This window comes from Loxodonta africana, chromosome 27, assembly GCF_030014295.1.
Source record: "Loxodonta africana isolate mLoxAfr1 chromosome 27, mLoxAfr1.hap2, whole genome shotgun sequence".
Taxonomy (NCBI): Eukaryota; Metazoa; Chordata; class Mammalia; order Proboscidea; family Elephantidae; genus Loxodonta; species Loxodonta africana.
In genome coordinates, this window is record NC_087368.1 from 37,173,441 (window position 1) to 37,200,903 (window position 27,463).

A 27,463-nucleotide genomic window follows, 5' to 3' on the forward strand; every position below is an offset into this window, starting at 1 on the left:
GAGCTGGCCGGACAAATGGCTGCCGAGGGTCTGGCTTCCAGTCTGAGAGGGTCCCGGCGCCTTCTGAGCAGCTTTGCCGCCGGGGCCGCAGTGGGCGCCGCGGGAGCAGGCTTCGCGGCGCTGCAGCTCTTTCGGAGCCAGGGCGCGGAGGCGGCGCGGGCAGCGGGGGAGCCGGACGGTAAGGCCGCTTTCCCTTGGCGCCGGGCTCCCGTCTCGCGCGTGGACGGGGATCACGGAGGCGCCGCGCTCGCCGCTGTCCCCGGGGCTCCTGCCAGTTCTGCCCAGACCGCTCCGCTCCCCAGAGTGTTTATCGGGCTTAAAGGAGCTCTGGTGTCGCAGCGGTTAAAGTGGTCCGCTGCCCCCCGAAAGGTGGGCGGTTCCAGCCCCCCAGGGGGAGGGAGGCGTGGCCGTCCGTCCCCGTAACGAGCACAGCCCTGGAGAGCCCGTGGGCGGCTCTGCCCCGTCCTGCCGGGTCCTTCTGGGTCGCAGTGGGTTCCCGGGCAGTGGGTTTGGGTTTGTTTTAAGGCCTGTGTGTTTTGTTCTCCGTCCTATACCCGGCACAATAACTGGTATATGATTGACACCCAGTAAACATGGATAAAAGGGAACCAAAGACACAAGGGAAAGATTAGTCCAGAAGACTTATGGACCGCAACCCCCACAGCCTCCACACGCTGAGTCCAGCACAACTAGAGGGTGCCCGGCTGCCACCACCGACTGCCCTGACAGGGATGACGATAGAGGGTCCTGGACAGAGCTGGAGAAAAATGTAGAACAAAATTCTAACTTAACAAAAAAGACCAGGTTTACTGGTCTGACAGAGACTGGAGAAACCCCGAGATATGGACTGCGGACACTCTCATGGCTCAGTACTGAAGTCACTCCTGAGGTTCAGCCTTCAGCCAAAGACTAGACAGGCCCAGTAAAGCAAAATAAGACTAAATGGGCACACCGGCCCAGGGGCAAGGTTTCAGGACGGCAGGAGGGGACAGGAAAGCTGCTAATGGGGAACCCAAGGTGGAGAAGGGGAGAGCGTTGACGTGTCATGGGGTTGGCAGCCAGTGTCACGAAACAGTGTGCGTGTTGTTTAATGAGAGACTAACTTGCTTTGTAAACCATCTAAAGTACAATAAAAAACATCCAAACACAGTTTCCTACCTTAGCTTACTAAAAGGCCATAGATTTATCAGTTTCTTCTAAAAGAAAATATATGGCTGAATGAATGAATAAATTAACACACAGTGTTAGCAGACTACTTAACTGTCCTCATATTGTCATCGTTCAAATGAAGAATACCAGCTAGCCCTTCTTCAAAGTGTATAAATCCTCAAGTTACTGAAAAAAAACCCATTGCTGTTGAGTCAATTCCAACTCTTAGCAACCCCATAGGACAGAGTAGAACTGCCCCATAGGGTTTCCAGGGAGCAGCTGGTGGATTTGAAAAGCCGACCTTTTGGTTAGCAGCCATAGCTCTTAACCACTGCACCACCAGGGTTTCCCACATCACCAAAGGTACCTCGTATTTGATGAAGTGAGCACATGCTCATTTCTTACGCTGTCCCCAACATGCCTATTTAACTTGCTCCCTTGACACTGGAATGTGTTTCTCATTTAGCAAGAGGACTGTGCTGCTGGGTTGAAGGTAGGAAAAGGTAGCAAGAGCGGATTATCTTAAAACTGACTCCCTGTTAAGTCTGGACTGAGTTTCTCCCCCAGGGGAACACTACCAGCCTTCCTGCTGTCTTGTCACAGCACACTCCTCAATGCTTCAGTAGCAGAACATTAAGGGAGAGTGTCAAGGAATGAAGGCTTTAAAAAACTACAACTTCAGGGCTGTGCCTTTGTCTGTACACTCATTGTTTAACCGTAGTAAGCAGCTCCTCCTGTTCAGTCATACCAGTGATTGATGGATAGGACTGACGTGAATTTTCCTTTGATTACTGCTTTTGCATACAGTTTCTTGTGGGAGGCAGAGGTGTTTGGAAATTTGATGTGAAAGCCCGATAAGATCAGGTCCTTATTTGAAAGTTAATGACTTAGCAGAAGTTCATCTTAATATAACTATACCACTGATTGTAGGCAAAACTAATACTTTGCTTACTGTTTGTTTTCTTTGCCTTATAAGTCATTGCAAAAATGACACCTGGTTGATTAGACTTTTGAGCCAGTCCTTCGTAAATCTCGTCCCTCTCCTTTTCCTTATAATCTTTCATTCCTAGTAAGAGTTACTGATTTTTTTTTTTTTGTTTTGTTTCTTTTCCTCTGTTTCAGCTACAGGATCTGCAGAAAAGCCTGTCTTGGAACAGTTCGGATTCCCTTTAACTGGAGCAGAGCCTAAGCGTTACACCAATCATGCCGTGTCTTACGATCAGGCAAAGCGGGTGCCTAGATGGGTTCTTGAACATATATCCAAAAGCAAGATAACGGGTAGGTGGTTGCAGACAAAGTAAAAGTAAACATCAATGAAACTTCAAAACACCTTTGAAGTAAAAGCAAAGATGTTTCCAAAATTTAGAGCAAGGAAGGGTGTAGATGATATCTCCACTTTTTTCACATTGTGACACATGTAGAGAATGATGTTTGTGTGGCTCACTGGGTACATGGGCCCTGCATGGCGGCTCGGGCACCCTGGGTCCTTCCCAGCTGTCTCAGAGGCTGAGAGGATCTGTATCTTGGCACACTATTTGGGAGGTGCCAGATATTGCTGCAGCAAGCACCGTATCTTTGTTATCTCAACAGATATTAAGTGCCTAGTATGTGGTTGGCACTGTGCTAAGCATTGAGGACATGTCTGACTAAAGTAGATGTAAGGAACCCTGGTGGTGAAATGACTGAGTGCTCAGCTTCTAACAGGTTGGCAGTTCAAACCCACCTAGCGGCTCTGCAAGAGAGACCTGGTGATTTGCTTCCATAAAGATTACACGCCAGGAAACCCAGTGGGGCAGTTCTGCTCTTCACATGGGGTTACTACATGTCTAAATTGACTTCACGGCACCCAGCCACAGCAAAGTAGATACAGTCTCTACTCTCTGTGGCACTTTTAGTTGGGGGAGGGGGTTAATGTATCAAACAATCATGAATGTGTAATTATAGTGGGTGATAGCTCCTCTGAAGGAAAAGCAATTGGAAGCTGGGATAAGTGTAGTGAAGTAAAGGATATGGTGACAGATTATAACAGGAGGACCTGATTTTGACTAGTGAGGCTGCTCTGAGAAAGTGGCTTGGAGGGTGCTCAGAGAGGGATGGGTGGGCCATGGGATATGGTGAAGAGATTCTAGGCAGAAAAGAAAGGCAGGGCCGTCTACCCAGTGGGCCGTGCACATAGTGTTTTCTACATGCGCTGAGCTGTGAAGATGCTTGAGAATATTATCAACAGTCTTCCTTGCTCTAAATTTTGTAGGCCACAACGTGGAGAAGAGTTTTGTTTCTTTGGGGAACTAAAAGAAGGCCAGAGTGGCTGGAGCTTGGTGAGCAAGGGAGAAGGTGATGCCAAAGGAAGCTGGAGAGGTAGGCAGGTGCATACACCTGTTCACGTGTGCGTATGTGTTGGTAGAACCCGTAATTCAGATGACCGGGTCTTGTTATGATGTCAGATAGGTTTCTGTGGTTCCCAGGTGGATCATTCCGACTTACACTCCCACATCTGTTTCTCCTGTCTCTCCCAACCCTCACCCACAGTGAGCATCATTGAGCATCACCAATTTAGTAGTTGGTTATATTTGTGTTTATTGATGACCAATGAGGGTCCACATTTTGTGAATTACTCTTTACCCCGTTTTCAGTTAGGATATTATTTTTTGAATTTATTTGTGGGAGCACTTTTTATATATTGAGAATATTACTTTTTGTCATAGTTGTAAGTTTTACTACCGTCTTGTAATATGCCTTTTAATTTGCTGTATGGTCCACAAGTTATTTCTCCTTTGCATTACTTGGGCTCGCCCAAGGAAGGCTATCTCACAGGAGACCCTCCCCACACCCTTGGGAAGGGAGAGCCAGAACTTCCGTGCAGCCCACCACAAGGAACTACACAAGGTTGGCTTGGCACTGAGCAGAGGAGGGTCAAAAAGGAAGATAAAAAAGTGCATTCCAGAGTAGATGAGGCCACAGACTATCCATCGTGCAGGCTCATAGCCCAAACCCACTGAGCATGGATAGATGTGGGAACCTTACACCCTGCACTTGGATTACTATGACCCACCACTGGAAATGCCACCAGACCTGAGAGAACCAAATTCACATCCTTCCTCAAGGAAAGCGTTTTTCATTCTAGGTTTTTGGAAATTCCCACAAATGGTTTTCAAGGGCAGTGAGCACTAGGCATACGAGGAAGTGACTCCAGTGGTGATGACAACTTAGAAGCTTCCTGATGATCATTCCCCACCCCCCTGGTTATTTTTATTCTTTATGAAGCTGTTATAAAAAGCTAGCTATTAGATACTTAGGAGTTCCTGGGTGGTACAAATGGTTAAGAGCTCTAGTAGCTGCAAGGTTGGCGGTTGGAACCCACCCAGAGGCGCCATGGAAGACAGGCCTGACAGCATGCCTCTGATAGGTCACAGCCTTGAAAACCCTGTGGAACAGTTAGTTCTACTCTGCACAGATGGGGTCGCCGGGAGTTGGAATACTTGACGGCAACTAACAACAACAATATTAGATGCTTACTCTGAACCTTGGGATCGGGTGACTTTACACTTTTCTTGGCTGAATTAAATGATACTGGAATCTGTAACTTCACTGATCTCCGTTTCACAATTCTTTAGTAGCAGTCTGAGTATATTCCGTTTGTCCTTGCCATTTTTGTCATGTAACAGGCCTGTTCTCATGACAGTAGAAAATGTAATAATTTGCTGATGTCCTCTGCGACAAACCACTCTGGAAATAATAGAAAATAAGTAAAAATTGGGATTTCTTCTCCTGTGTGGTACTCAAATATTGTTTCAGGAATTTGAGCTCATAACTTAAATGTTTGTTTTGTCATTGGCTGGAGGCAGTAAACGAGATATCAGAGACATGCCCTACCCCCCAGCTGTGCCTTCCCAGAACAAATTGTTTTGTGTCTATATATATCCATTGTTTCAGTACATATAAATGCATCGCAATACAATTGTGCTAAATACAATACGTGGGGGTCTTTATGAAAAGAGAGTTCAGTAGCCCAGCTTTTTATGCGGCTCATCTATTTGATTGGTTGTTGCTCTTACTTAAATATCATCCAGGGGATTTTTAGTGTTAGTTTGAAAGGCCAGGATCAAAATTATGTGAGATGGCTACCTTGTATGAAAAGCATTCTCGCCCAGGCTAGTCCTTTTCTAAATTCAGATGGAGTATCTGAAATATCCCAGGAACTTGAGACATGCATACAATCCCTAAGTACTAGCTGCTAGGAGAGATACCAGCCAGCAGCAAGCAGCCTGCCTTGCTGAGGGAATTTATCGGGATGTGTGTCCGCTGATAACTCAGCCGTTTTATGTGTTTTTCTTCAGGTGATGCAGACAGAAAACATTGTAAATTCAAGCCTGACCCCAGCATCCCTCCAGCCTTCAGCGCCCTCAATGAGGACTATCTTGGAAGTGGGTGGTCGCGAGGACACATGGCTCCTGCAGGAGATAACAAATTCTCAACTGTAGGCATTTTTGAGGGGAAGAGTGGGGTGTTGGGTACGTGTACCTAGGAGCCAGACCTTCAGGCTGGAGAATTTCCACACACATTTCCTCTTCTCCTTTCTCACTTTACTTTTTTTTAAATTGGATGCCGAGACATTTTGAAACAGGCTAAACGAGGAAAACTCGATGTCATGTAAAAAGGAGCTGTGAAGCCACTGGGAGCTGAAGCTGCTCGCTTGTTTTTATTTTGAAAAATTCTAGACCTGAGAAAGGAATAGTACAGCAAACATATTTTGATACGTTTACTTTACATGTGCATTCCTTTAAGACGATTTGACAGTTGCAGACATAGTAACGCTTCGTTCCTAAGTAGATTGGTTAGGAGTGTGTATCCTGTAAGAATGAGGGTATTTGTATGCATGACAAGAGTGTCATCACATCCAAGAAATTTGTACAGATGCATTTTTGTACATTTGTATAATAATCTTACTCAGTATACAGTGCATATTCAAATTGTCCCAATTATGATCCTTACAGCTACTTGTGGTCCAGAATCCAACCATGAATCACATGGTACATTTAGCTGTCATGTCTCTTTATTTTCCTTTAGAATAGTTTCCCTGCAAAAGAAGGGAAGAAGTGACATTGTTCATGACATTGCTGTTGAAGTGCTCAGGCCAATTACTTCGTAGACTATCACACAATTTCAGTTTGTTTGTTTCCTCATTTTTAGATTCAGATTAATAATTTTTGGCAAGAACACTAGATAGGTCATGTTGTGTTCTTCCCACTGCATCCTGTCAGGAGGCTCACCTGTCAGTTTTTCATTATCAGTAATGTCACATTTAATCACTTGAGTAAGGGGTTCATCAGATCTGTCCAATGTAAAGCAACCCTTTTCCCTTAGAAAAAAATAGCAATCTGAAAATTGAATTTAGAGTAAATATACTGTAATCCAAAAACCCAATGATTCTTGTCTTGGTATTAATATTGATAATTAAAAAATGTTAAATTTTCCTAATTCTGCTATTCTTTCTATATTTAGCTGTATTCTCTATTCCTCACCCCATTTTTTTTTTTTTTTAATGACCTTGGGCTCATGGATTTTTTTTTTTTATTCACCATGTTATAACCCCTTGCTGTCAATATTTCTATTCTTAAGGTACCCTGATGTTTGCCAGTACACTTTTAAGCCAGCCCCTGTGTCCTTTTGACATGTCCCTATCAGTCTTTGAGTGCTCCCTTGCTTTCTTGCACAACAAGATTTTCAGGCTCACCTTGTACCTTCCCTGTCCTCGAAATTCGCAATTATCTTCAAGAAATCCTGGTTCTTTTTAGTGGGATTGGTATTTAGAGACCGTAATCTGAGCACTTGGTGTTTATTGTTACTGGAGTGCGTAGTCTCTATTTCTCCAACTTTTTGTTTTTAATTTGTTTGTTTTCTGCTGATTGGTTTCTTCATCTTGCACATGACCCAACATGACGCTGGCCATCCTGGGCCCTGAAGCTTTATTATTTACAGTTGGCTTATACCAGTTTTCTCCCTCTCGTAGTTCTAATTCCTGAGTTTCTAGTTCATAGCCCTGCTGGCGCAGTGGCTGGGCACTCAACTGCTAACGCAAAAGTTGGCGGTTCGAACCCACCAGCCGCTGCACGGAAGGAAGATGTGGCAGCCTGCTTCAGTAAAGGTTACATTCTTGGAAACCCTGTGGGACGGTTCGGCTCTGTCCCACAGGGTCCCTGTGATGTGGAATCAACTCGATGGCAGTGGATTTGGTTTTTCGTTTTCTAGTTCATTCCACTGTATGGTGGGCTCCCTTTGGATTAGATGTCTCCTTTTTGTCTGGTTAGCTTGTCAGGGGAGTAGAATCATGTGATATAAGGGTTTCCTTTTTCATAGGCTGTGAGCGAGAAGAGTGTCGTACATCATTTATTATGTGAACCGTTGGTGTTTACCGTCATGGAGGTAGTGGGTCTTCACTTCAGATACCCATTATAATCACCTGGGGAAGTTTTGAAGAATCCTGATGCCCAGACCTGCAACCCAAGCCAATTACGTCAGAAACTCCAGGGGTGAGACCCAGCCATCAACATTTTTAAAGTTCTTGGGGTTATTCGAGTGTGCATCTGAGGCTCAGAGCTGCTGCTCAGAGAAGAGATTTGGTGGCATTGGAGTTAGAATGGATCAGATGAAGGAGATACAATGAAGTGGAGCCTTGTGTTTATAGGTCAGAAGTGTGAGATGGACGCAAACCAAAAACCCAGACCCACTGCTGTCAACTTTTCTGCTCATAGCAACCTAGTATGACAGAGTAGAACTGCCCCGTAGAGTTCCCAAGGCTGTAAGTCTTTACGGAAGCAGACTGCCACATTTTCCTCCTGTGAAGTGGCTGGTGGGTTTGAACCTCCAGCCTTTCAGTTAGCAGCCTTTCAGTTAGCAGCCTTTTGGTTAGCAGCAGAGCACTTTAACGACTGTGCCATCAGGGCTCCTGGATGGATGCATAGTGGCCAGGAATTTAGAAGAACAAGGAATTTTTCTCTGCCACTTTTGAACTAATATGTTTGTACAGTACTACTTAAAATTCCTGAAAGTTGAACTTTATTCAGAAATTATTTGCTGAATTTTTATGCTTAAAACAGGATTTACTGTTTAGCTTTATATTGGAAACTTCTAGTTCTTATGGTCTGTATTACAGGTTTGGATGTTGTAAGTTATAAAGAAAACTAGCACACTGAACTGTTTGTTTTAATCCTTGTTTGAGCAATTATAGAGCTTTATGTCCTGGAATAGCTATAGCTTTCTTATGTCCAAACAAGTAGTCACTGCGGTTGCCTGCCTGGAGCTCGTTCTGTGTGTCTGCTTTGGAAGAAAATCCCTCAGGGGTGAAGGAATTTTAGTGGAAGTTACTATTTTTGTTTCTCTTCACAGAAAGCCATGGCAGAAACCTTTTACCTTTCTAATATCGTGCCTCAGAATTTTGATAATAACGCCGGATACTGGAACAGGTAAGGGCTGAGAGTTTTTAAAACGTAGTTCTGTGGATGAATGAATGATATGGCAGGAGAATGTACTAGTGTACTTACCACTGTTTCTACCTTTCTTATTGGAAAGGTAACACTACTGAAGGTAAATACGCTGGACCAGTTTTCTTTACTGTATTTCTGGAGTACAGACTTCTGTGGGAGAACATACTTTACAGCATAGCCAGCCATTTTGGTCTCGTTTGCCACTAGTCAAAAGTCAAGTTCTGGAAGAAACTACTGGAAAATATCATTCCTGTTAATAACTGAGGCTGTAGCAGGTTGTTGAGTGCGTCCAGTGGACAGTATATTTTTTTCTACTTGTATCTTAGAGGTTCTAAGATTTGTTTTTACGTTTTGGTATGATTGAACATAACTGCTAACCAGTTTTTGATAAAACTTAACTGTAAAGTCATTTGGTGTTCTGCATCCTTCTGACACTTAACCGGTTCTGTAGGCGATCTCTTCACACAGAACTAGTGCTGATTGAGGTGGTTTCAGGCTATTGGGTTTCCCCCCAGTAATGCTCTGTGGTTTAAAATAAAGAGAGCGCTCTACACTAAAAAACCTGGGGCAGTTATCAGCCATGGCCAGACTTGTTTCCTCTGCTTACCCCTCTTTGCACCCTCCTCTGATAATTTTAAGCAGATCACGTGGGCATAATTTAATCCATAAATACGTCCTTGTGTATTTTTAGAAGATAGGATTCTTTACAAGTATAACCATAGCGCTGTTATTGTGCCTAAATTTGATAGTAACTCCTTATTACCAGTTATTTAATCAATGTTCAGATTTCCCTGATTGTCTCCATTTTTTTTTTTTTTTTTGGTTGGTGTTTGGTTTCAATCAGGATTCAAAGTCCGCACATAATTTGATTATTGTGTTTCTTCAGCCCCTTTTAATCTATAGGTTACCCCCACCTTTTTTTTTTTCCTTACAAATTATTGAAGAAGTGGGATGTGTGCCTGGGAGTTTCCTTTTCATATTTTGGATTTTGCTGATTTTATACCTATGGAAGCATTTAACATTTTCTTTTCCTAGGGGATAAATTTTGGGGGAGGGGGGAATCTTTACCTTGCAGCAGGACATGTATGCTGTAAGAAGTAATGCTGCTGATTCTACCTCTGAGGCAGGGAATGTGGGAATGATGACACGCATCTCGTTTATAAATCTGTTCCGGTGGCAGTGTGAGAAAGTGTACGTTCAGACTAAGTACCTGTCATTTTATCTCATAAATTGTCGAGAACAGTTTTTAAATGACAAATCCCAATGTTGTTGTGAAACTCCCATATCATATTTTGGAGCATGTAGAGTAAATTGTACCACCCTATTAAAAATGTTAATTTTATATATGGTGAAAGTTATTAAAATATTAATAATTTTGGCCCTGGAGATTTAGCTTAAGGAATTAATACAGTGTTGGATTATGTAAAAAATGTTAGGATAAACCCAATTGTCTCATGGTAACAATGGTTAAATAAAAAAGTACATCACCTTTTTGGGATGACATAATTCTTATAAAAAGTTTATTTGAAAACTGGCATAAAAAAATGTTGAGGGAACACAGAAAACAATTACAGTTCTAAAATATACGCCCTGAACGTGCACACAGAAAAGTGTCGATAGTTGAGCTGTTGATGTGTGTGACTTCTAAAATGTTGAGGCAGTGAACAAACTTGGGGAAAATTATTATGTATATACTTAGGTTTTGTGCTCTATTCTCTTATTTAAGTTAATTTCTCAACCACAGTAATCTTGGTGTCTTTTTAGGAACTTTTCTGCATTAATGTCTGAGAATGTCATCCATTTTTTTCCCTCAGAATAGAGATGTACTGTCGAGAACTGACGGAGAGGTTTGAAGATGTCTGGGTAGTATCCGGACCTTTGACCTTACCTCAGACTGGAAGTGATGGAAAGAAAACAGTGAGTTACCAGGTAGGGACATGTTTTAACATAAGGCTTATGTTATTTAAATGAAGTTATAATCTCTCATTCTGTATTCTACTTTTTTATTTTCATTTGACAGTATCTAGTGAGCACCTATTTCGGATGACAGGCACAGGGATATACCCATTAAAAACCCAAGGCCATCAAGTTGATTTCGATGCATAGAGACCCTGTAGGATGTAGAACTGCCCCATGGGGTTTCCAAGGAGTGGCTGGTGGATTTGAACTGCTGACATCTTGGTTAGCAGCCAGACTCTTAACCACTGCACTACCAGGGCTCCATAAGGGATGTAGTGGTGGATAAAAAGCAGCCATTCACTCCAAGGAGCTCACAGTTCAGAAAGGGAGACAGATGTGTTAGCAAGTGCATTATAGTGTGGTGTGTTGTAATAGAGATAAATACGTGACGTGGTGGCACAAATGGACTGAACAAGTACTTGTTCAGGTCAGGAATGCTTAACAGTAGAGATTTTTGAGCTAAATCTTGGCAGGTGAGTGAGTTAACTGAGGCAGGAGGGAACATGGGAATTCCAGGAGATGGAGCAGCGTGAGCACACGATGTTTGTAACCAGCAGCACGGTTCTGGGATTTGTGCGTCATTTGTAAAGACTGGAGCTCATGGTGCCAAAGCCTGGGTGGCTCAGGGGGTTGAGGATCGTACAGCAATAGGTACGACAGGAGCCGAGTAGTACAGATCTTTGTTCCGTGGTGAGGGGTTGGATTTTAATTTTTAGGCGCCAAGAAGTCATAGGTTTACGCACGGGAGAAATGAGATCTGTTTTGAGTTTTAGAAAGAGCATTCTGGCAGCAGTGCGTGAGGGAATTAGCTGAGGAAAGTTTGAAGGCCAGGTTGTAGCCGAGGAGCTGAATTAGGACATTACTGCAGAAGTCCACATGAGAATGCACGAGGGGTGAAAATCAAGCAGTTGGAGTGAAGTTGAATCGAGGATTACAGGAAAGAGTCACCGTGAATTAGTAACTTTTTTGGTTGAGGATGAGGGAAAAGTGCAGGATTACAGCCAGATTGCAGTGAGTTGAGTAAAAAGGAGGAAAAGCTTTTATTTAAGAAGCTTGGGTTTTTAAAAAGATGGAGTAGTTCTTTCATAAGATAGTTGAGCAATTTTGTAAGCTGAAGGAAAAAGATAGTAAAGACATAAGAGAGCATAATTAGTAATGTGAGAGTGTAAGCCATCTAACGGAATTGTTAGCCAGCCCTCCAGATTGGTGGTTTGCAGAGAAGTGTACTCGCAGGGTGGGCGGGCAGGTAGAGAAGGCTGAGGACTCTGCCGAGAGCGTGGCTGGAGTGCTGCACTGTGAGGTCTGTGTGGGCTCGGGAACAGTGGAGTGAGGCGGACCACCAGATGGCCGAGGAAGTCAGAGGGATTGAAGAGCTTCCTGGTAAAGTCAAAGACGGAGATGTATTTGAAGAGAACCCCGAGCTCAGTTCTGGTGATAAGATAGATATTTAATAAGTGCTGGTTAGGTTAGATGATTACTTAAGAGAGTCTGTGATAAAATTGTATAACCTGGGAAGAAATTTAGGAAAACAAAACAACAAAACAAAACTTGAGGTTGTATTTTTTTCCACTTGGCTTGCTTGTTATCATCCTGTCTAGATCGGCTGTGCACTGTTTAGCCAAGGTGTTCACACAGGTGTCTGTGAACAGCCCTCCTCCTTTTTTTCCACATGAGATTGTTGATCTGGTTACTTCTGTGTCTTGGGTGGAAATGGTAGAAGAGCTGTTTTCTAGGCCTTCTGCTCCCTCAGTGTTCTGGTCGTCTGTGGAGGTGAGGATGCGGCTCCTGCTCACTCAGTGTTCTGGTCGTCCCTGGAGATGAGGACACGGCTCCTGCTCACTCAGTGTTCTGGTTGTCCCTGGAGGTGAGGACACAGCACCTGCTCACTCGGCATTCTGGTCATCGTGGAGGTGAGGAGGCCGCTTCTGCTCACTCGGCATTCTGCTCGTCCGTGGAGGTGAGGAGGCAGCTCGTGCTCAATCGGCGTTCTTCTCGTCCGTGGAGGTGAGGAGGGGGCTCCTGCTCAATCGGTGTTCTGGTCGTCCTTGGAGGTGAGGACGCGGCTCCTGCTCACTCAGTGTTCTGGTCGTCCCTGGAGATGAGGACACGGCTCTTGCTCACTCAGTGTTCGGGTTGTCCCTGGAGGTGAGGACACAGCGCCTGCTCACTAGGCATTCTGGTCATCCTTGGAGGTGAGGAGGCGGCTTCTGCTCACTCTGCATTCTGCTTGTCCGTGGAGGTGAGGAGGCAGCTCCTGCTCAGTCGGCGTTCTGGTCGTCCGTGGAGGTGAGGAGGCGGCTCCTGCTCAATCGGTGTTCTGGTCGTCTGTGGAGGTGAGGAGGCGGCTCCTGCTCAATTGGTGTTCTGGTCGTCCTTGGAGGTAAGGACACGGCTCCTGCTCACTCAGTGTTCTGGTCGTCCCTGGAGGTGAGGACGCGGCTCCTGCTCACTCAGCGTTCTGGTCATCCATGGAGGTGAGGACGCGGCTGCTGCTCACTTGGCATTCTGGTCATCCCTGGAGGTGAGGGCGCGGCTCCTGCTCACTCGGTGTTCTGGTCGTCCCTGGAGGTGAGGACGCGGCTCCTGCTCACTCAGCGTTCTGGTCATCCGTGGAGGTGAGGAGGCGGCTGCTGCTCACTTGGCATTCTGGTCATCCCTGGAGGTGAGGGCGCGGCTCCTGCTCACTCAGTGTTCTGGTCGTCCATGGAGGTGAGGAGGCGGCTCCTGCTCACTCGGTGTTCTGGTCATACCTGGAGGTGAGGACGCGGCTGCTGCTCACTCGGTGTTCTGGTCGTCCCTGGAGGTGAGGACGTGGCTGCTGCTCACTCAGTGTTCTGGTTGTCCGTAGAGGTGAGGACGCGGCTCCTGCTCACTCAGAGTTCTGGTCATCCCTGGACGTGAGGATACGGCAGAGGAGTTAGGGTTTGTAGCAGATTAATTTCTCTTCTTTTATCAACTTGCTAATTAAACTTCAGGATATTATTATTATTTTAATAATTTTTATTCAGCTTTAAGTGAACGTTTACAAATCAAGTCAGTTTGTCACATATAAGCTTATGTACACCTTACGCCATATTCCCACTTATTCTCCCCCCAGTGAGTCAGCCATTCCAGTCTCTCCTTCGTGACAATTTTGCCAGTTCTAACCCTCTCTACCCTCCTGTCTCCCCTCCAGACAGGAGATACCAACACAGTCTCAACCGTCCACCTGATACAAGTAGCTCACTCTTCAACAGCATCTCTCTCCTACCCATTGTCCAGTCCCTTCCAAGTCTGATGAGTTGTCTTTGGGAATGTTTCCTCTCCTGGGCCAACAGAAGGTTTGGGGACCATGACCACTGGGATTCTTCTAGTCTCAGTCAGACCATTAAGTCTCGTCTTTTTATGAGAATTTGGGGTCTGCATCCCACTGATCTCCTGCTCCCTCAGGGGTTGTCTGTTTTGCTCCCTGTCAGGGCAGTCATCGGTTGTGGCCGGGCACCATCTAGTTTTTCTGGTCTCAGGATGATGTAAGTCTCTGGTTCATGTGGCCATTTCTGTCTCTTGGGCTCATAGTTATCGTGTGACCTTGGTGTTCTTCATTCTCCTTTGATCCAGGTGGGTTGAGACCAATTGATGCATCTTAGATGGCCACTTGTTAGCATTTAAGACCTCAGACGCCACATTTCAAAGTGGGATGCAGAATGTTTTCATAATAGAATTATTTTGCCAATTGACTTAAAAGTCCCCTTAAGCCATAGTCCCCAAATTCCCGCCCTTGCTCCGCTGACCTTTGAAGCATTCAGTTTATCCCGGAAACTTCTTTGCTTTTGATCCAGTCCAGTTGAGCTGAGCTTCTGTGTATTGAGTATTGTCCTTCCCTTCACCTAAAGTAGTTCTTATCTACTAACTAATCAGTAAATAACCCTCTCCACCCTCCCTCCCTCCCCCCCTCGTAACCACAAAAGTATGTGTTCTTCTCAGTTTATACTATTTCTCAAGATCTTATAATAGTGATCTTATACACTATTTGTCCTTTTGCCTCTGACTAATTTCACTCAGCATAATGCCTTTCAGGTTCCTCCATGTTATGAAATGTTTCACAGATTCGTCATTGTTCTTTATCGATGCGTAGTATTCCATTGTGTGAATATACCACCATTTATTTAAGCATTTATCCATTGATGGACACCTTGGTTGCTTCCAGCTTTTTGCTATTGTAAACAGAGCTGCAATAAACATGGGTGTGCATATATCTGTTCGCGTGAAGGTTCTTATTTCTCTAGGGTATATACTGAGGAGTGGGATTTCTGGGTTGCATGGTAGTTCTATTTCTAACTTTTTAAGAAAATGCCAAATAGATTTCCAAAGTGGTTGTACCATTTTACATTCCCACCAGCAGTGTATAAGAGTTCCAATCTCTCCGCAGCCTCTCCACTGTTTATTATTTTGTGTTTTTTGGATTAATGCCAGCCCTGTTGGAGTGAGATGGAATCTCATTGTAGTTTTAATTTGCAGTTCTCTAATGGCTAATGATCGAGAGCATTTTCTCATGTATCTGTTAGCTGCCTGAATATCTTCTTTAGTGAAGTGTGTGTTCATTTCCTTTGCCCACTTCTTGATTGGGTTTTTTGTCTTTTTGTGGTTGAGTTTTGACAGAATCATGTAGATTTTAGAGATCAGGCGCTGGTCGGAGATGTCATAGCTGAAAATTCTTTCCCAATCTGTAGGTGGTCTTTTTCCTCTTTGGTGAAGTCTTTAGATGAGCATAGGTGTTTGATTTTTAGGAGCTCCCAGTTATCGGGTTTCTCTTCGTCATTTTTGGTAATGTTTTGTATTCTGTTTATGCCTTGTATTTAGGGCTCCTAACATTGTCCCTATGTTTTCTTCCATGGTCTTTATTGTTTTAGTCTTTATGTTTAGGTCTTTGCTCCACTTGGAGTTAGTTTTTGTGCATGGTGTGAAGTATGGGTCCTGTTTCATTTTTTTGCAAATGGGTTTTTTTTTTTAACATTCATTTTTTTGCAAATGGATATCCAGTTATGCCAGCACCATTTGTTAAAAAGACTATCTTTTCCCCAATTAACTGACACTGGGCCTTTGTCAAATATCAGCTGCTCATATGTGGATGGATTTGTATCTGGGTTCTCAATTCTGTTCCATTGGTCTGTGTGCCTGTTGTTGTACCAGTACCAGGCTGTTTTGACTACTGTGGCTGTATAATAGGTTCTAAAATCAGGCAGAGTGAGGCCTCCCACTTTCTTCTTCTTTTTCAGTAATGCTTTACTTATCCAAGGCTTCTTTCCCTTCCATATGAAGTCGGTGATTTGTTTGTCCATCACATTAAAAAATGTCATTGGAATTTTGATCGGAAGTGCATTGTATGTATAGATGGCTTTTGGTAGAATAGACATTTTTACTATGTTAAGTCTTCCTATCCATGAGCAAGGTATGTTTTTCCACTTAAGTAGGTCCTTTTTAGTTCCTTGCAGTAGTACTTTGTAGTTTTCTTTGTATAGGTCTTTTACATCCTTGGTAAGATTTATTCCTAAGTATTTTATCTTCTTGGGGGCTACTGTGAATGGTATTGATTTGGTGATTTCCTGTTCGATGTTCTTTTTGTTGATGTAGAGGAATCCAAGTGATTTTTGTATGTTTATCTTATAACCTGAGACTCTGCCAAACTCTTTTATTAGTTCCAGTAGTTTTCTGGAGGATTCCTTAGTAGGATATTATTTTAATGTTAGAAGAAAAAATGGCTTAAAGCTCTCTGTATTCTCTTATTTTTCAAATGTTAATTGGACTTGAGCTTTGTTAAATCCTTTTTTCTCTTACCACTAGAAAAGAGAGCTTTGAATTCAAACCTTCAGTGATCAAATTGCAGTCTTTTTTGTACTTGGTTTTTTATAAAATTGATTTGTACATGTAGCTAACTATATAATAGAAGAAAATTTTATACAAAGTTTAAAAGGAAAAGTTAAACAGTAGTTAAGAGCCTTTTACTAACTAGTTTTGTTAGCTGCCATTGGAATTCTTTTGGAGACTGACTCAAGCATTCTGCAGAAACATTCAGTGCCTGGGGAGGATGAACTGATGTCTGCAAACTGCTGAGGTAGAAAGATGTGACCCAGGAATTTGTTACACAGACAGGTTGTCAGTGACATGTTAAGTTAATAATGGAAAGAAAATCTCTTCTGAAATGTAGAACTACAGAAATAGAACTGTCTATGTACCCTGCCTGAAAAAGTTACCTAGAGATGATGGAGCCAACTGAAAGATGAATCAAAGAACTGAGAAGATGGAAACGCTGTGAACGACGAATCCATTTAAACATAGAATTAAGTCTGGTAATTACTTTTACAAAACAGGCTGTAATGGATATTATTCTTGAAATAAAGGTGCCCAATATAAAAAAAAGTTGCGATTTTATAGTAAAGACAAAAAGCATGAAAGAGTGTGCCAACAACAACCGAGGAGTTATAAGGGAAGTGGGGAGAGAGGAATAGCAATAGAAGCACACTGACTTCTTCGTCTTCTTAGGGGCTGTCCATGTGTACTGTTTCATTTCAGATGCTGGTAGAAACGGGCTTATGCATATGTACAGTTAGGAAGTGAACGTTGATAGGACCGACTCTTTCCACTAACAAGACAAAACAGACTGTGGCAAAAGATAGAAAACTAAGGAAACATTAAAATGACAAATTATATAACAGTAAGTATAAATGTAATATACTCGAGTATTGAAAGTGAAAATCTCAGATCAAAAAACAAAAGCCAACTAATTAAACTGTTAATCAACTCAAAGTTTAAAAGTTTTTTAAAGTGGGCAAAGATAAGCTAAGCAAATCCAAACAAAGTGAACAGGGATTGTGACATTACATTCAAGGTGAAAATTCCGAAATGGACATAACTACTGTCCTTGTGTGTACCCAGTTCCATACAGTCAATATTTAGAAAAGCAAATTCTATTGTAAATACAGAAAGAAGCTGACAGGATTAGAGTAGTATTAAAAGGTCTTAACAAGCCTCTTTCAGTTCTTGACAAATATTAGGTAAAAAGTACCCATTTATACAAATTGGTCATATTTTAGGCCACAGAGAAGTCTCACATTCCACAGTAAAGTGGCATAGAAATTACCTGTTTCAGGAAGATTTTCCCCAGTGAAATTACCTAGGCTTAGTCCTGGTTTATTGCGAGTATTCAGTTTTATCAAATGCCTTCTGAAATAGCTAGGTAGATGTCAAAACTAGGTGGATCGTATGTTTTTCCACTTTAATCTTTATGGTAGTGAATTAAGACAAATAGTGTTAGTAGTAAACCACTGTTGTAATTTAAAAATATCCTACTTGATTTTGGCTCTTTTGCCTGAGCAAGGGTATTACAGAAGAAGCCTGTCTTTGAATAAATTTAATAAACCTGGTGCCAGGTGCAGGGTGATACCTGTGTCTTAGTTTTCTGGTATATTAATGATAGATCACTATGCTTTGTGGGGTGTGATCCAATTTGCTGCCTTACTGAATCCGTGGAATAGGAAGGCCAATTTGGGAGGTTTTGTTCCGTGGGTGTTTTTGGCCCTCACGTGCAGAGGGCTGCATGACATCAGGGCGCACGTGATGCCAGTTGGTCCTGTTGCTGGTGATAGTGAATTTGATCACTTGAGAGGGTGGTGTCTGCTAGGCTCCTTCACTGTTCAGTTGCCTTTCCTCTTGAAATTAATAAGTTGTTAATTAATATTTAAAAATTCAGTGCTTGTTTATGGCTACACTTTCAATCTTCCACAGTCCATGGAGAGATACTTTTGAGACCATACAAGTATTATTTTCCTCTTTGAACTGTCATCCGCCAGTTTTCACATCCATTGATGATTCTTACCTGAACTGGCTGTCACTTTGATAGTTGCCAGATGGTGGTTTTCTAACTGTTACTCCTTCTATGTTTACTATTGACATTCTTCTCTAAGGAAGGACTTTCCCTTCGTATCATAAATATGGACTCAGATTCTTAAATCCTGCAATGAGTGTTAATGAGCTTACTGTGGTTATTCATTTAGATAGACAGATTGTCCTAGATGTGGCCCGTGGGAGCCCCTTTAAACTGGCTTGTGTGTGTGCCTGTCTGATGTGTCCTCACCATTTTTTCACATTTTTTATTATTTTTTTTTTAACATTTTCTGCTTTCTGGCATAACATGGTATACCAGGTTCATCTTGCACTTCTCTTGGCCAAGCTCTGGCACTGGCCGTTTCCCCAAGAAGCTTTGGTTCTTTTTAGTGGATTGGTATTTGGAAACCAAGAACTGGACGACAAGGTGATTCTTGAGTGCTCGCTCTGCTGTTTTGCTTGTCTTGTGTGTTCATCACATGTATTTTTAGCCTTTTATAGTGGATGGAGAGAGCCCCAAAGAGCATAGTCTACGGATCCTGCTGCCTCTGGTGGCTCTGTTGGGAAGGCCTTTTCTCTCCATCTTCTGTGTTCCTATGTTTTCCGAGAAGGGTTTTTAGACCCTGACCATAAAGAAGCACATAACTGTGTGTGTCAAGCTGAGTGTCAACAGGAGCCCACATCCTTGGGGAGACATATAACAGCTTTCCGTCTTTCCTAGAAGCAGGTCGGAGTGACATCTCCTGTTATATATTTACATTTTTCTCTAATAATTCACCATAATTATACAGATTTTGTGAGGGTTACATTATTTTTCAGATCAGACTTGATGTCAGATAGAATTTTAAACTTAAAAATCTTTAGTGTATGTGTTACATTAAAACAAAATTTGGTGCTTTAGTAAATTGGAAAAATTAACTCAAAGTTGGTTTGCCATTTTAAGTAATTTCACTGGGCTAAAGAGTGTATGTGTATGCACACACGTGTATCTATAAATGCACAAACGGGAGGATTTGGATGAGGAAAGCAGACGTAGGAGGCAAAGCTAGGCAAGGGGAAGAGACAGGAAAAGGCAGGATGTGTGCCGAAAAGCACAGAGTTCCTTGGACAGTTGAGTTAGAATGTCCATACGAGGAAGGAGACAAAATGAAAGGTTCTGGCCAGGAGGCAGAAACCTTGAATGCTAGGTAACATTTCAGGCTGTTCTCTAGCAAGCTGGGCCATGTAAAAGTAGGGAATTCATGATAAAAGAAACGTGGATAACGTGATGTCGTGTAATGATACTGAGAAAGGGGACGCGGTGTTGCCCGGCCCTAGAGGCTAGTCTGCCCGTCTCAGGGAGCGGGTGATGCGGATGGTGAGCGCCGTTTCCGAGGGAATGTTGTATAGTTCTGTGGGGCAGTTCAGCATGGTTGGGAAGGGCTTTGTTTTCTCAGATTCACCCATTTAATAGTCACTGCTGGTTTACAGCTGCACGTAGAATCTTCTTTTAGGAGAATACACCAGTGAAAACGGGCGTTTATTAGCTTTTTTTTTTTTAATCCAGGCAATGCAATATGTGTGTTTTATTCTTAGGAGGAAGTGAAGAGAGGAACTGGCATTTATTCAGGGCCCTATAAGTAGCTTTATATATGTTATCTCAGTCAGTCCTCACAGCAACCCTTACAAAAAAACAATGGTTCTACTCTTAAATAGACAAAGAAATTGAGGCTTTGAGGGGTCAAGGCCAAGCCGCATAGCTAGTAATTGTCAAAGGGGAGGTCCAAACACAGGTCGGTCTGTCTTGTGTGAGAATTGCCAGTCGTTCATAGACTGTTCTGTGAAGCTCTCAGAGCCTGCAGTCAAGGGGTTGCCAAGCTCTTCGTGTACAAAAGCCAAGGCCAGCAGGTAGTCAGAGATGGTGTGGATGGAGAGCAGTTAGAAGTGTGTTAGCTAGCATGCGAAAATCAGAACAGAAATGGGCCAAGAGAAGGATTCCTCAGAGCCAGGCCGAAGTGTCTGCTGGAATATGTAGGAAGGGGTCACAGCATCCTAAGACGAGAGGGGCTGTGAGCCTGAGGGGAGATGGGTAGCAGTGACTTCATCAGAAGTGAGTCAGCTGACAGCTCTAGTCAGAATCACCCCTTTATTATAGCCGGGGTCATCCGTGTGCTCTCTCTCACATGCCGGTTTCAAGAAGAGATTGATTCCGGGCAAGTGAAACATACCTGACGATTCCGGCCCAGACTTCCTGCCCTGACGGAGCGAGCTTCAGAGCTTACAGCTTGCCGGTGGTGGTGATGTAGAAGTTGTAACCGTCTGTGTTCCCTCTGCAGCAACGCTTTCCAGAATCCCCCCAACTCCTAGACAGGGAGGGGGATATATTGAAAACACGCCCCCAGGGATCTTGAGCCATTACCTGAAGAGACAAGGGAGTGAATTTTTAAAATCTCCTGTTTTATCTTTAGGCAAACCTTTTATTTCCACATCTATTCGTTGTAATTGAAAAATAGTGTTTTCAGTTATTTTACATGTGAAATGTATCCTTGCCCCGACTCTCAATCTTCAGGTAGAATCAGCAGTCTGGGAAGATGGTGCGTGCTCCTGTGTGATGTGGCAGGCAGGCTCCCCGCCCAGCCCAGAGCAGGTGCCGCAGGGTGAGAAGCACCATCTTATGGGTATGGGCCTCTGCTGGAGCCTCTGCAGGGGCTGCACAGATACCAGGAGGGCCGACCACTTCCCCATGGCTTTTCCGCACCTCCCTTGTTCCTTCTGTCCTCTCAGGTGTGGATTCCATATTTATTAAACCACCCTGGTTGCTTTCACTGGATTGCTGTGACTTTTTAAGGGCCTGGTTTCTTGCTGTGTTCTACCAGTCTTACTTCTGAAGTTTCTTTTTTTGTCTTACTAGGGGACCATAACCAAACATCTTGGATCTGTCTGATTCTAGCAGGTACATTTTTTTTTTCTCATGATCCTGCTTAATGTGTCATTTAAGGCACAGCTGCTATATCTGTGACGCGATGAACAGACCATAATGAGATGGATTGAACAGTGGCTGCAACAGTGGGCTCAAACATGGCAACAGTTGTGAGGACGGCACAGGACTGGGCAGTGCTTTGTTCCGTTTTTGGTGGGGTCGCTGTGTGGCACCTGACAACAACAGCAAACAGATGGGCTTAGCCTGGGTGGTGGTTGTGCCAGTCTCTTCTGGCTCTACGTCAGCATAAAGGCCGTGTGTGCGCGCGCGTGTGTGTGCGTTTATCTGTGTGGGCGCGTGCGTGTGTGACAAATGATCACTTCTGTCTCTTGGATGGAATGAAGCGAGCTCAGCTAGCACATGAGAAAACTAACTTCAGGTCGTCAGTGAGTGCCACTTATGGCTGTGGCATATGTTGTGTTTTCTAGCCACTTCCAGTTGATTTCGACCTTTTGTTGCAGCCTCGACAAGAAAGTTAAGTGCTTTTTGGTAATTTAACAGCAGTGAAGGCTTCCTTTGTGAAGTATATTATACCTAAATCTTACGTGAAAAGGCTTGTTGCTGACTGATACTGAAGAGTTGATTCGCACCACGCCCTGGCGTCCTTTGTTGGGGCATCATTTGTGCCCAGCCTGCCTTCTCCTGAAACGCTGTCCTCCTGTAACTGGTCCCCACTGTCCCTCTGCAGAAACCGTCCTTGTCCCACAGTTATCCCCATCTTCTGAAGAATGATGTCCACCACGCAGAGCTTTCTGCTGGGTGTTGGAGATCTTAAAATATTTTCTAAACTAATGTGTTGTCTGTTCATAACAGTCCTATGAGATAGGCGGCCTGGTTATTGTTATTACCTGTTCTACAAAAGGGGAAACAAAATACAGGCCGACGTGACTGCAGCGTAATGGTGGCAGAGCCAGGGCCCCACCAGGTCTCTGGGCTGCCAAGCCACTGAACCATCCCACGTCAGTGCCCTCACGGTTTCTAGAAATGGTTTTCTAAAAGTCTCCCCATTTTCCCAAAAGTGGAAAAAGCTTATGCACCTTGAGTTGGCCACAGAGAAGATAGCCCCAAAATATTTTAGGTTTTTTTTTTTATCTTAAAGTCAAATTCAGGGAAGAAACATGGGGTTTTCTGAATTCCTAAATAGGACTGGTCCTGGTTTTAGGTTAAAGATGTTTTCTTCCTGAGAACAGCAAACAATCTGAGAAGATAGTGTGGCTAAGTTTCCATTTTCCTCTTTCTTCTGAGGGATAATACTCTCCCCTCTTGTTGAGATACTGAGAGAAGGCCACAGATGAGAGAATCACACCTTTTGTTCTTGATAGGAATTTCCGCATCCACGAGGTTTCTCAAAAGTAGCAGTGAGGTCCTTGAGCTGTTGCCAGAGTTCCTGAAAACCTAACAGGGATGGTACATTTACATGAGTAAAGCTGTGGAGATTTAAATGTCAAGTGTCTTTGCCTTTGGCCAGAGTTCAGTGACTGATTAGAAGGTCTGGTTGCCAGCAAATGGGCATGGCCAGTTAGTTACTTTTGAAAATTGCCGTTGGTTTGTAGACAAGGAGTCCGTGAAGAGAGAAAATGGTCACAGGAATGGTCTGGAAGGCTCCTTACAGCTGGAGCCTTGGAACGTGCTGCGGTGGTGGGGATGTCCGCCAGGTGGCACCAGGAATCTGCTGGTGCTGTCGGGTCTCCAGCCAGCACCTGGAACGCGAAGCCGGTTGAAACTTCTTCCTCGTGTGAACTGTGGCTCAGTTGCCGCTGTGCCCTCGGGTCTGGTCCCCGACGTCCCTGCACCGTCATAGTGCTCTTGTTTGTGCCTGCAGTGAAGGCTGTGGGTGTGGGCTCCCCCAGCAGAGGGAAAGTTCCCTGAGAGCAGACACCACCAGCTGCCTCTGTGCCCTCGGGTCTGGTCCCCGACGTCCCCTGCACCGTCGTAGTGCTCTTGTTTGTGCCTGCAGTGAAGGCTGTGGGTGTCGGCTCCCCAGCAGAGGGGAGAGTTCCTTGAGAGCAGACACCACCAGCTGCCGCTTCAAAGCTTCTTCCTTCCTGTGTTTTGAGCAGTGCCAGGATCAGGACCTGTCAGCTCCGTTGTTGAATTAACATCTCTTGGTGACCTCTGGCCTAGTTGTGGACATCCATAGGTTCAACCGTCAGTGTATTTTTTGGTTTGAAGAGTGTGTTTACTTTCCCAGTGGCGTAAATGACTTGTTAAAAGGGTGGGGGGAGTGGTTTTTGTGACTGTACAGTGTGTAATCTCATCAACTTCACTCTAAACTGCACCCTGATCAACCATTCCCAGTAACTTCAGAGATCGCTGCAGAGGAACTTAAACCATCCCTGTGGGTGGGTCTTCGCTGCCGTCCTGCCGTTAGTCTTGGGCAGTGGGACCTCCATGCCTTCCTAAGGTTTTGCTGTGTGCCATGTAGCTAGGCCCTTGGGAAATCCAGAAAAGAACCCTCCTTTGTGGCTGTCATCCCTCTGCCTTCTCGGCTCCAGCAGGAAGCCCAGCAGCTGGTCAGGAAAGAGTACGTGCTCTTACTAAGGAGGGGCCGAGAGAGGCGGTAATGCCCCGAGCATATTTTAGTTGGATTATGTCATTTTATTGGGGACCATTAAGGAAATGGATGTTCAGTTTTTCTTTTTTGGGAAACAGATACGGCTTTTAAGCCAATTGGAAGGAAATTTGGAAAGGTTTTGTAATAACGTTATTTCATTATTACAGCCAACCTACACGGGCAACTGAGTTACGTTTTCTAGGCTGACCCTGGCTCTGGCTTCTTCGCTGTGTAGATACCTTTTCAGAGTGTTTGTGTTGGTGACACGTCCAGAAGTTCTGTGTTTGATAGCAGGCCCAAGAGTGTGCAAAACTCTGAGCAAACATTTATATTTACTTAATTTAATTTTAAAAATGAGCCGTGGTTTAGGCAATACCAGAGACCGTAATGCCGATGTGACGTGTCTGGCTGCCTCTCTGGAGGAGATTTGTTTAGCTCCTAGGGAATTTGATAAACTAGGGCCATGTTTTTATTTCTGGAGCTGGGAGCGCCCAGGTTAGCAGTCCTGACATTCAGGGGTTAGAGCCCCGGAAGTTCTGACTGCGACGAGGGGGAGTGGCTGTTCTCCTTGTTTGTTAAAAAGCCCGAGACTCACTCATGGCGTCCTTTGTCCTTTGTTCCCCACACACAGCAGAGAACGTGGTCCCCGCTCTGGGGTGACTCAATTTTAGAGACTGCAGTCAGAATTTACCTGTCAGAGGCCCATCTTCTCTGCGTTTGTATCTTGATTTATAGTGACCTTGGCAGGTGAATATAAATTCCCTAGGATTAGGATGGATTGGGGTTGCTTACAAGTGCATTTTCAGGAACCGCTGGCATCAGTGAGCTTCACTAAAACAGTTGCTTTGTTTTTAGGTGATTGGTCAGGACGACGTGGCAGTCCCCTCCCACCTCTATAAAGTGATCCTGGCACGCAGAAGCCCAGCATCCACTGAACCCCTGGTACTAGGGGCCTTTGTGGTGCCCAACGAGGCCATTGGCTTCCAACCCCCACTAACTGAATTCCAGGTGAGCCTCCAGGACCTAGAGAAGTTGTCAGGACTGGTGTTTTTTCCTCATTTGGAGAAGACTGATGTCAGGGACATCTGTGCTGTGGACACCTGTAAGCTCCTGGGTTTCCAGGAGTTCACTCTGTACTTGAGCACAAGGAAGCTCGAGGGAGCCTCATCAGTGCGCAGGCTGGAGAAGATCATGGAGAACCTGAAGAAAGCAGGAATTGAGCCAGACAACCACTTCCTCAGTGTCTATGAGAAGAAACTGGAAGAACTCAAAGCCAGGGAGCAGTCAGGAGCCCCGGCAGGAAAGCCATCCTAGTTTTTAATCTCAGAAGACACGTGATGCTGTCTGTAATAAAGCCAGCGTGGCCTCTTCAGGTCGATATATTTTAGTGGCTTGCTTTAAGTATAATAAATGATGGGATCCTAAATTTAGGTTTACATTTCCCCCAAAAAGCTGAGAGATATGCAGTTTTTGGGTAGTAGTAATTTGGCTTGGGAGCTGACTATCAGGGAAGGTACTGCACCTGCAGATCAAGGGCTGTTCCTGTGACAGGTGAACGGGAGGACTGTGCACAGCGTGACACTGTGTGTGTGTCCGCCTGGATGCACAGTGTGTGAGACCTGTACCTGCTGCCAAGTCAATTCCGACTCAGCAGCGACCCTACGGGACAGAATAGAACTGCTCCATAGGGTTTCCAAGGTGGATTGGAACTGCTGACCTTTTGGTGAGCAGCCGAGCTCTGCACCGCTACACCACCAGAGCTCCAGGGTATGTGAAGGCACTGTTCGTTTTAGTGCCTCCAAACGCAGTGTCTTCGACGTACCCTCCGCCTCTTCGGAGCCCGTTATTGTACGTTTTCTCTGCGACCTGCGTTGGCCTTGGCGGTGGCTTTTAGAAATCTCTGTGCTGTCTGGTGGGTGTGTGCTTGTTTGTTGTTTCTCCTTGTGGACCTGCTGTTCCCCTGCTTCCGCCTAGAAGCATCACCCACCACGCCTTCTCCCTTCGTGTGCTCGGGATACCAAGCTCAGTGCTTTACACGTATCCTCTCACAGCGACCCCACGAGGTCAGCACCACGGATCTCGGTCTTACCCGTGAGGAAATGGAGGCTCAGAGAGCATAAGTAACTTGCCCAAGCTTCACCTTTCTGAAGGAGCCACCCATAAGGTATGAGGGACACAGGGCTGAGAGACGAAAGCATGGGGAAGGTTCACATCTGTTCCCTGACCTTGAGGCTTCTGACTCAGAAATGCCTATTTCCATGGATCTCTGTGATCCTGGGGCCTGTTTGGTAAGGAGGGTCTGGTTTCTTATCTGCCAGGAGAGCCACAGGGACGGTCATGTCCTCTGACTTGAGCCCTTGTAGTTCTTTGGGAAGACACAGTCCCAGTAAGTAGTTCATAGTAGAGGCTCTGCTTGCCTCCAGGGTTGCGTTTCTCTTAGCCACCAGGTGGTGCTGAATGGATGTGTTCTTGCTTCCAGGCGAGCTTTTTGTCCAGAGAATACGGAGCCTAAGGAAGGTCTGTGCCCAGAGTCCAGCTCGTGACGTGACTTGCTTGCTGTTTGCTCGCCTCCCTGGGCAGCATAGAGCAGGTGATGCCTAAGGTCACAGATCCGGAGACCGTGATCATCTCTTGGGGAAATGGAGGCTGTTTTTCTGAGCCAGATGTCTAGGTCGGGTTTACACGGAAGCCCTTCATGGCCTGTCATCACTATAGCCCTTTGCTGTTGAGTTGATTCTGACTCATAGCGACCCTGTAGGACGGAGGAGAACTGCCCCATAGGGTTTCCAAGGAGTGGCTTGTAGATTGGAGCTGCCAACCTTTTGGATAGCAGCTGAGCTCTTAACCACTGTGCCACCAGGGCTCCACATTATAGCTGTAGGCAGTGGAGTGTCGTGAGGGCATGAGAATGTTTTGTGGTGTTTTTGTGTCTGTCAAAAACAGAAATCCCAAGGCTTTAAGATAATGATCAACCTTGTTCTGCCCCTTTATTTGGGTAAAAAAGAAAGAAGTCGGGGGTTAGAACACAGTAAAAAAAAAAAAAAGAACAGTAGCCTGATTAATACCATTTGTCTTACCTCCCTGTTCCCCATTAGTGTGTGCCAGTCCTTCTCAGGGGATAAAGAGCCAAAATGTCACCGTGACCAAGAAATCTGTTACTTTCTGTCCTCAGTGGAGAGCTGATGGTGGGGCTGGGTATTTCTCCAGGAGCCTGCAGGTCGGTGCTGGTGGATGAGGCCTGCTGGTGGATGAGGCCTGCGTGCCGACCACTCATCTCTGGAGGCGACCCCAGCTCCCCTCCCCCAGCTCTGTCATTCTGTTCTGACCTGAGTCACCACGGCCCTGAAGTTACTTCTCATGCTTTTCCCCCACCTCTTCGCCGAGGTGATGGAGAATCTTGAGTTTTAGATCAGTAAAGTGTCTTAGATTTTGTATTTCATATGAAAAATCCTACCTGGTCGTTGTGGAAAATAAAGATTCGTGCTTCTAGTACAAAAA

At 44.7% G+C, this 27,463-nt stretch overlaps 1 protein-coding gene across 16 annotated transcripts; it reads left to right on the forward strand.

Moving 5' to 3' along the window:
• On the forward strand, positions 1-27,463 carry EXOG (exo/endonuclease G). 16 transcript variants are annotated; one of them, XR_010319619.1, is made up of 11 exons: positions 1-178; positions 2,272-2,427; positions 5,487-5,626; positions 8,536-8,612; positions 10,448-10,562; positions 12,457-12,596; positions 12,718-12,737; positions 12,832-13,514; positions 13,768-16,918; positions 17,142-17,283; positions 24,821-24,928. XR_010319619.1 is itself a non-coding variant. In XM_064277500.1 (8 exons), the coding sequence occupies exons 1-7, from the start codon at positions 16-18 to the stop codon at positions 26,087-26,089; spliced, it is 954 nt and encodes a 317-aa protein (XP_064133570.1). In that variant the 5' UTR covers positions 1-15; the 3' UTR covers positions 26,090-26,129; positions 27,061-27,463. The 16 variants fall into 16 exon arrangements, 5 of the variants coding, with proteins under 5 accessions (XP_064133570.1, XP_010593802.1, XP_010593801.1 ...); XR_010319625.1 differs by lacking the exon at positions 13,768-16,918 and having other exon boundaries at positions 12,832-13,348; positions 13,441-13,514; XR_010319621.1 differs by lacking the exons at positions 13,768-16,918; positions 17,142-17,283 and having other exon boundaries at positions 12,832-13,348; positions 13,441-13,514; positions 24,821-24,934.

What these genes read in the sequence shown, in the direction of transcription:
- EXOG (XM_010595498.3), top strand. Translation starts at nt 16, where the DNA reads ATGGCTGCCGAGGGTCTGGCTTCCAGTCTGAGAGGGTCCCGGCGCCTT. An exon ending in ATCCAAAAGCAAGATAACGG is followed by an intron (nt 2,428 to 5,486) that starts GTAGGTGGTTGC and finishes GTTTTTCTTCAG; the next exon opens with GTGATGCAGACAGAAAACAT. An exon ending in AACGCCGGATACTGGAACAG is followed by an intron (nt 8,613 to 10,447) that starts GTAAGGGCTGAG and finishes TTTTTCCCTCAG; the next exon opens with AATAGAGATGTACTGTCGAG.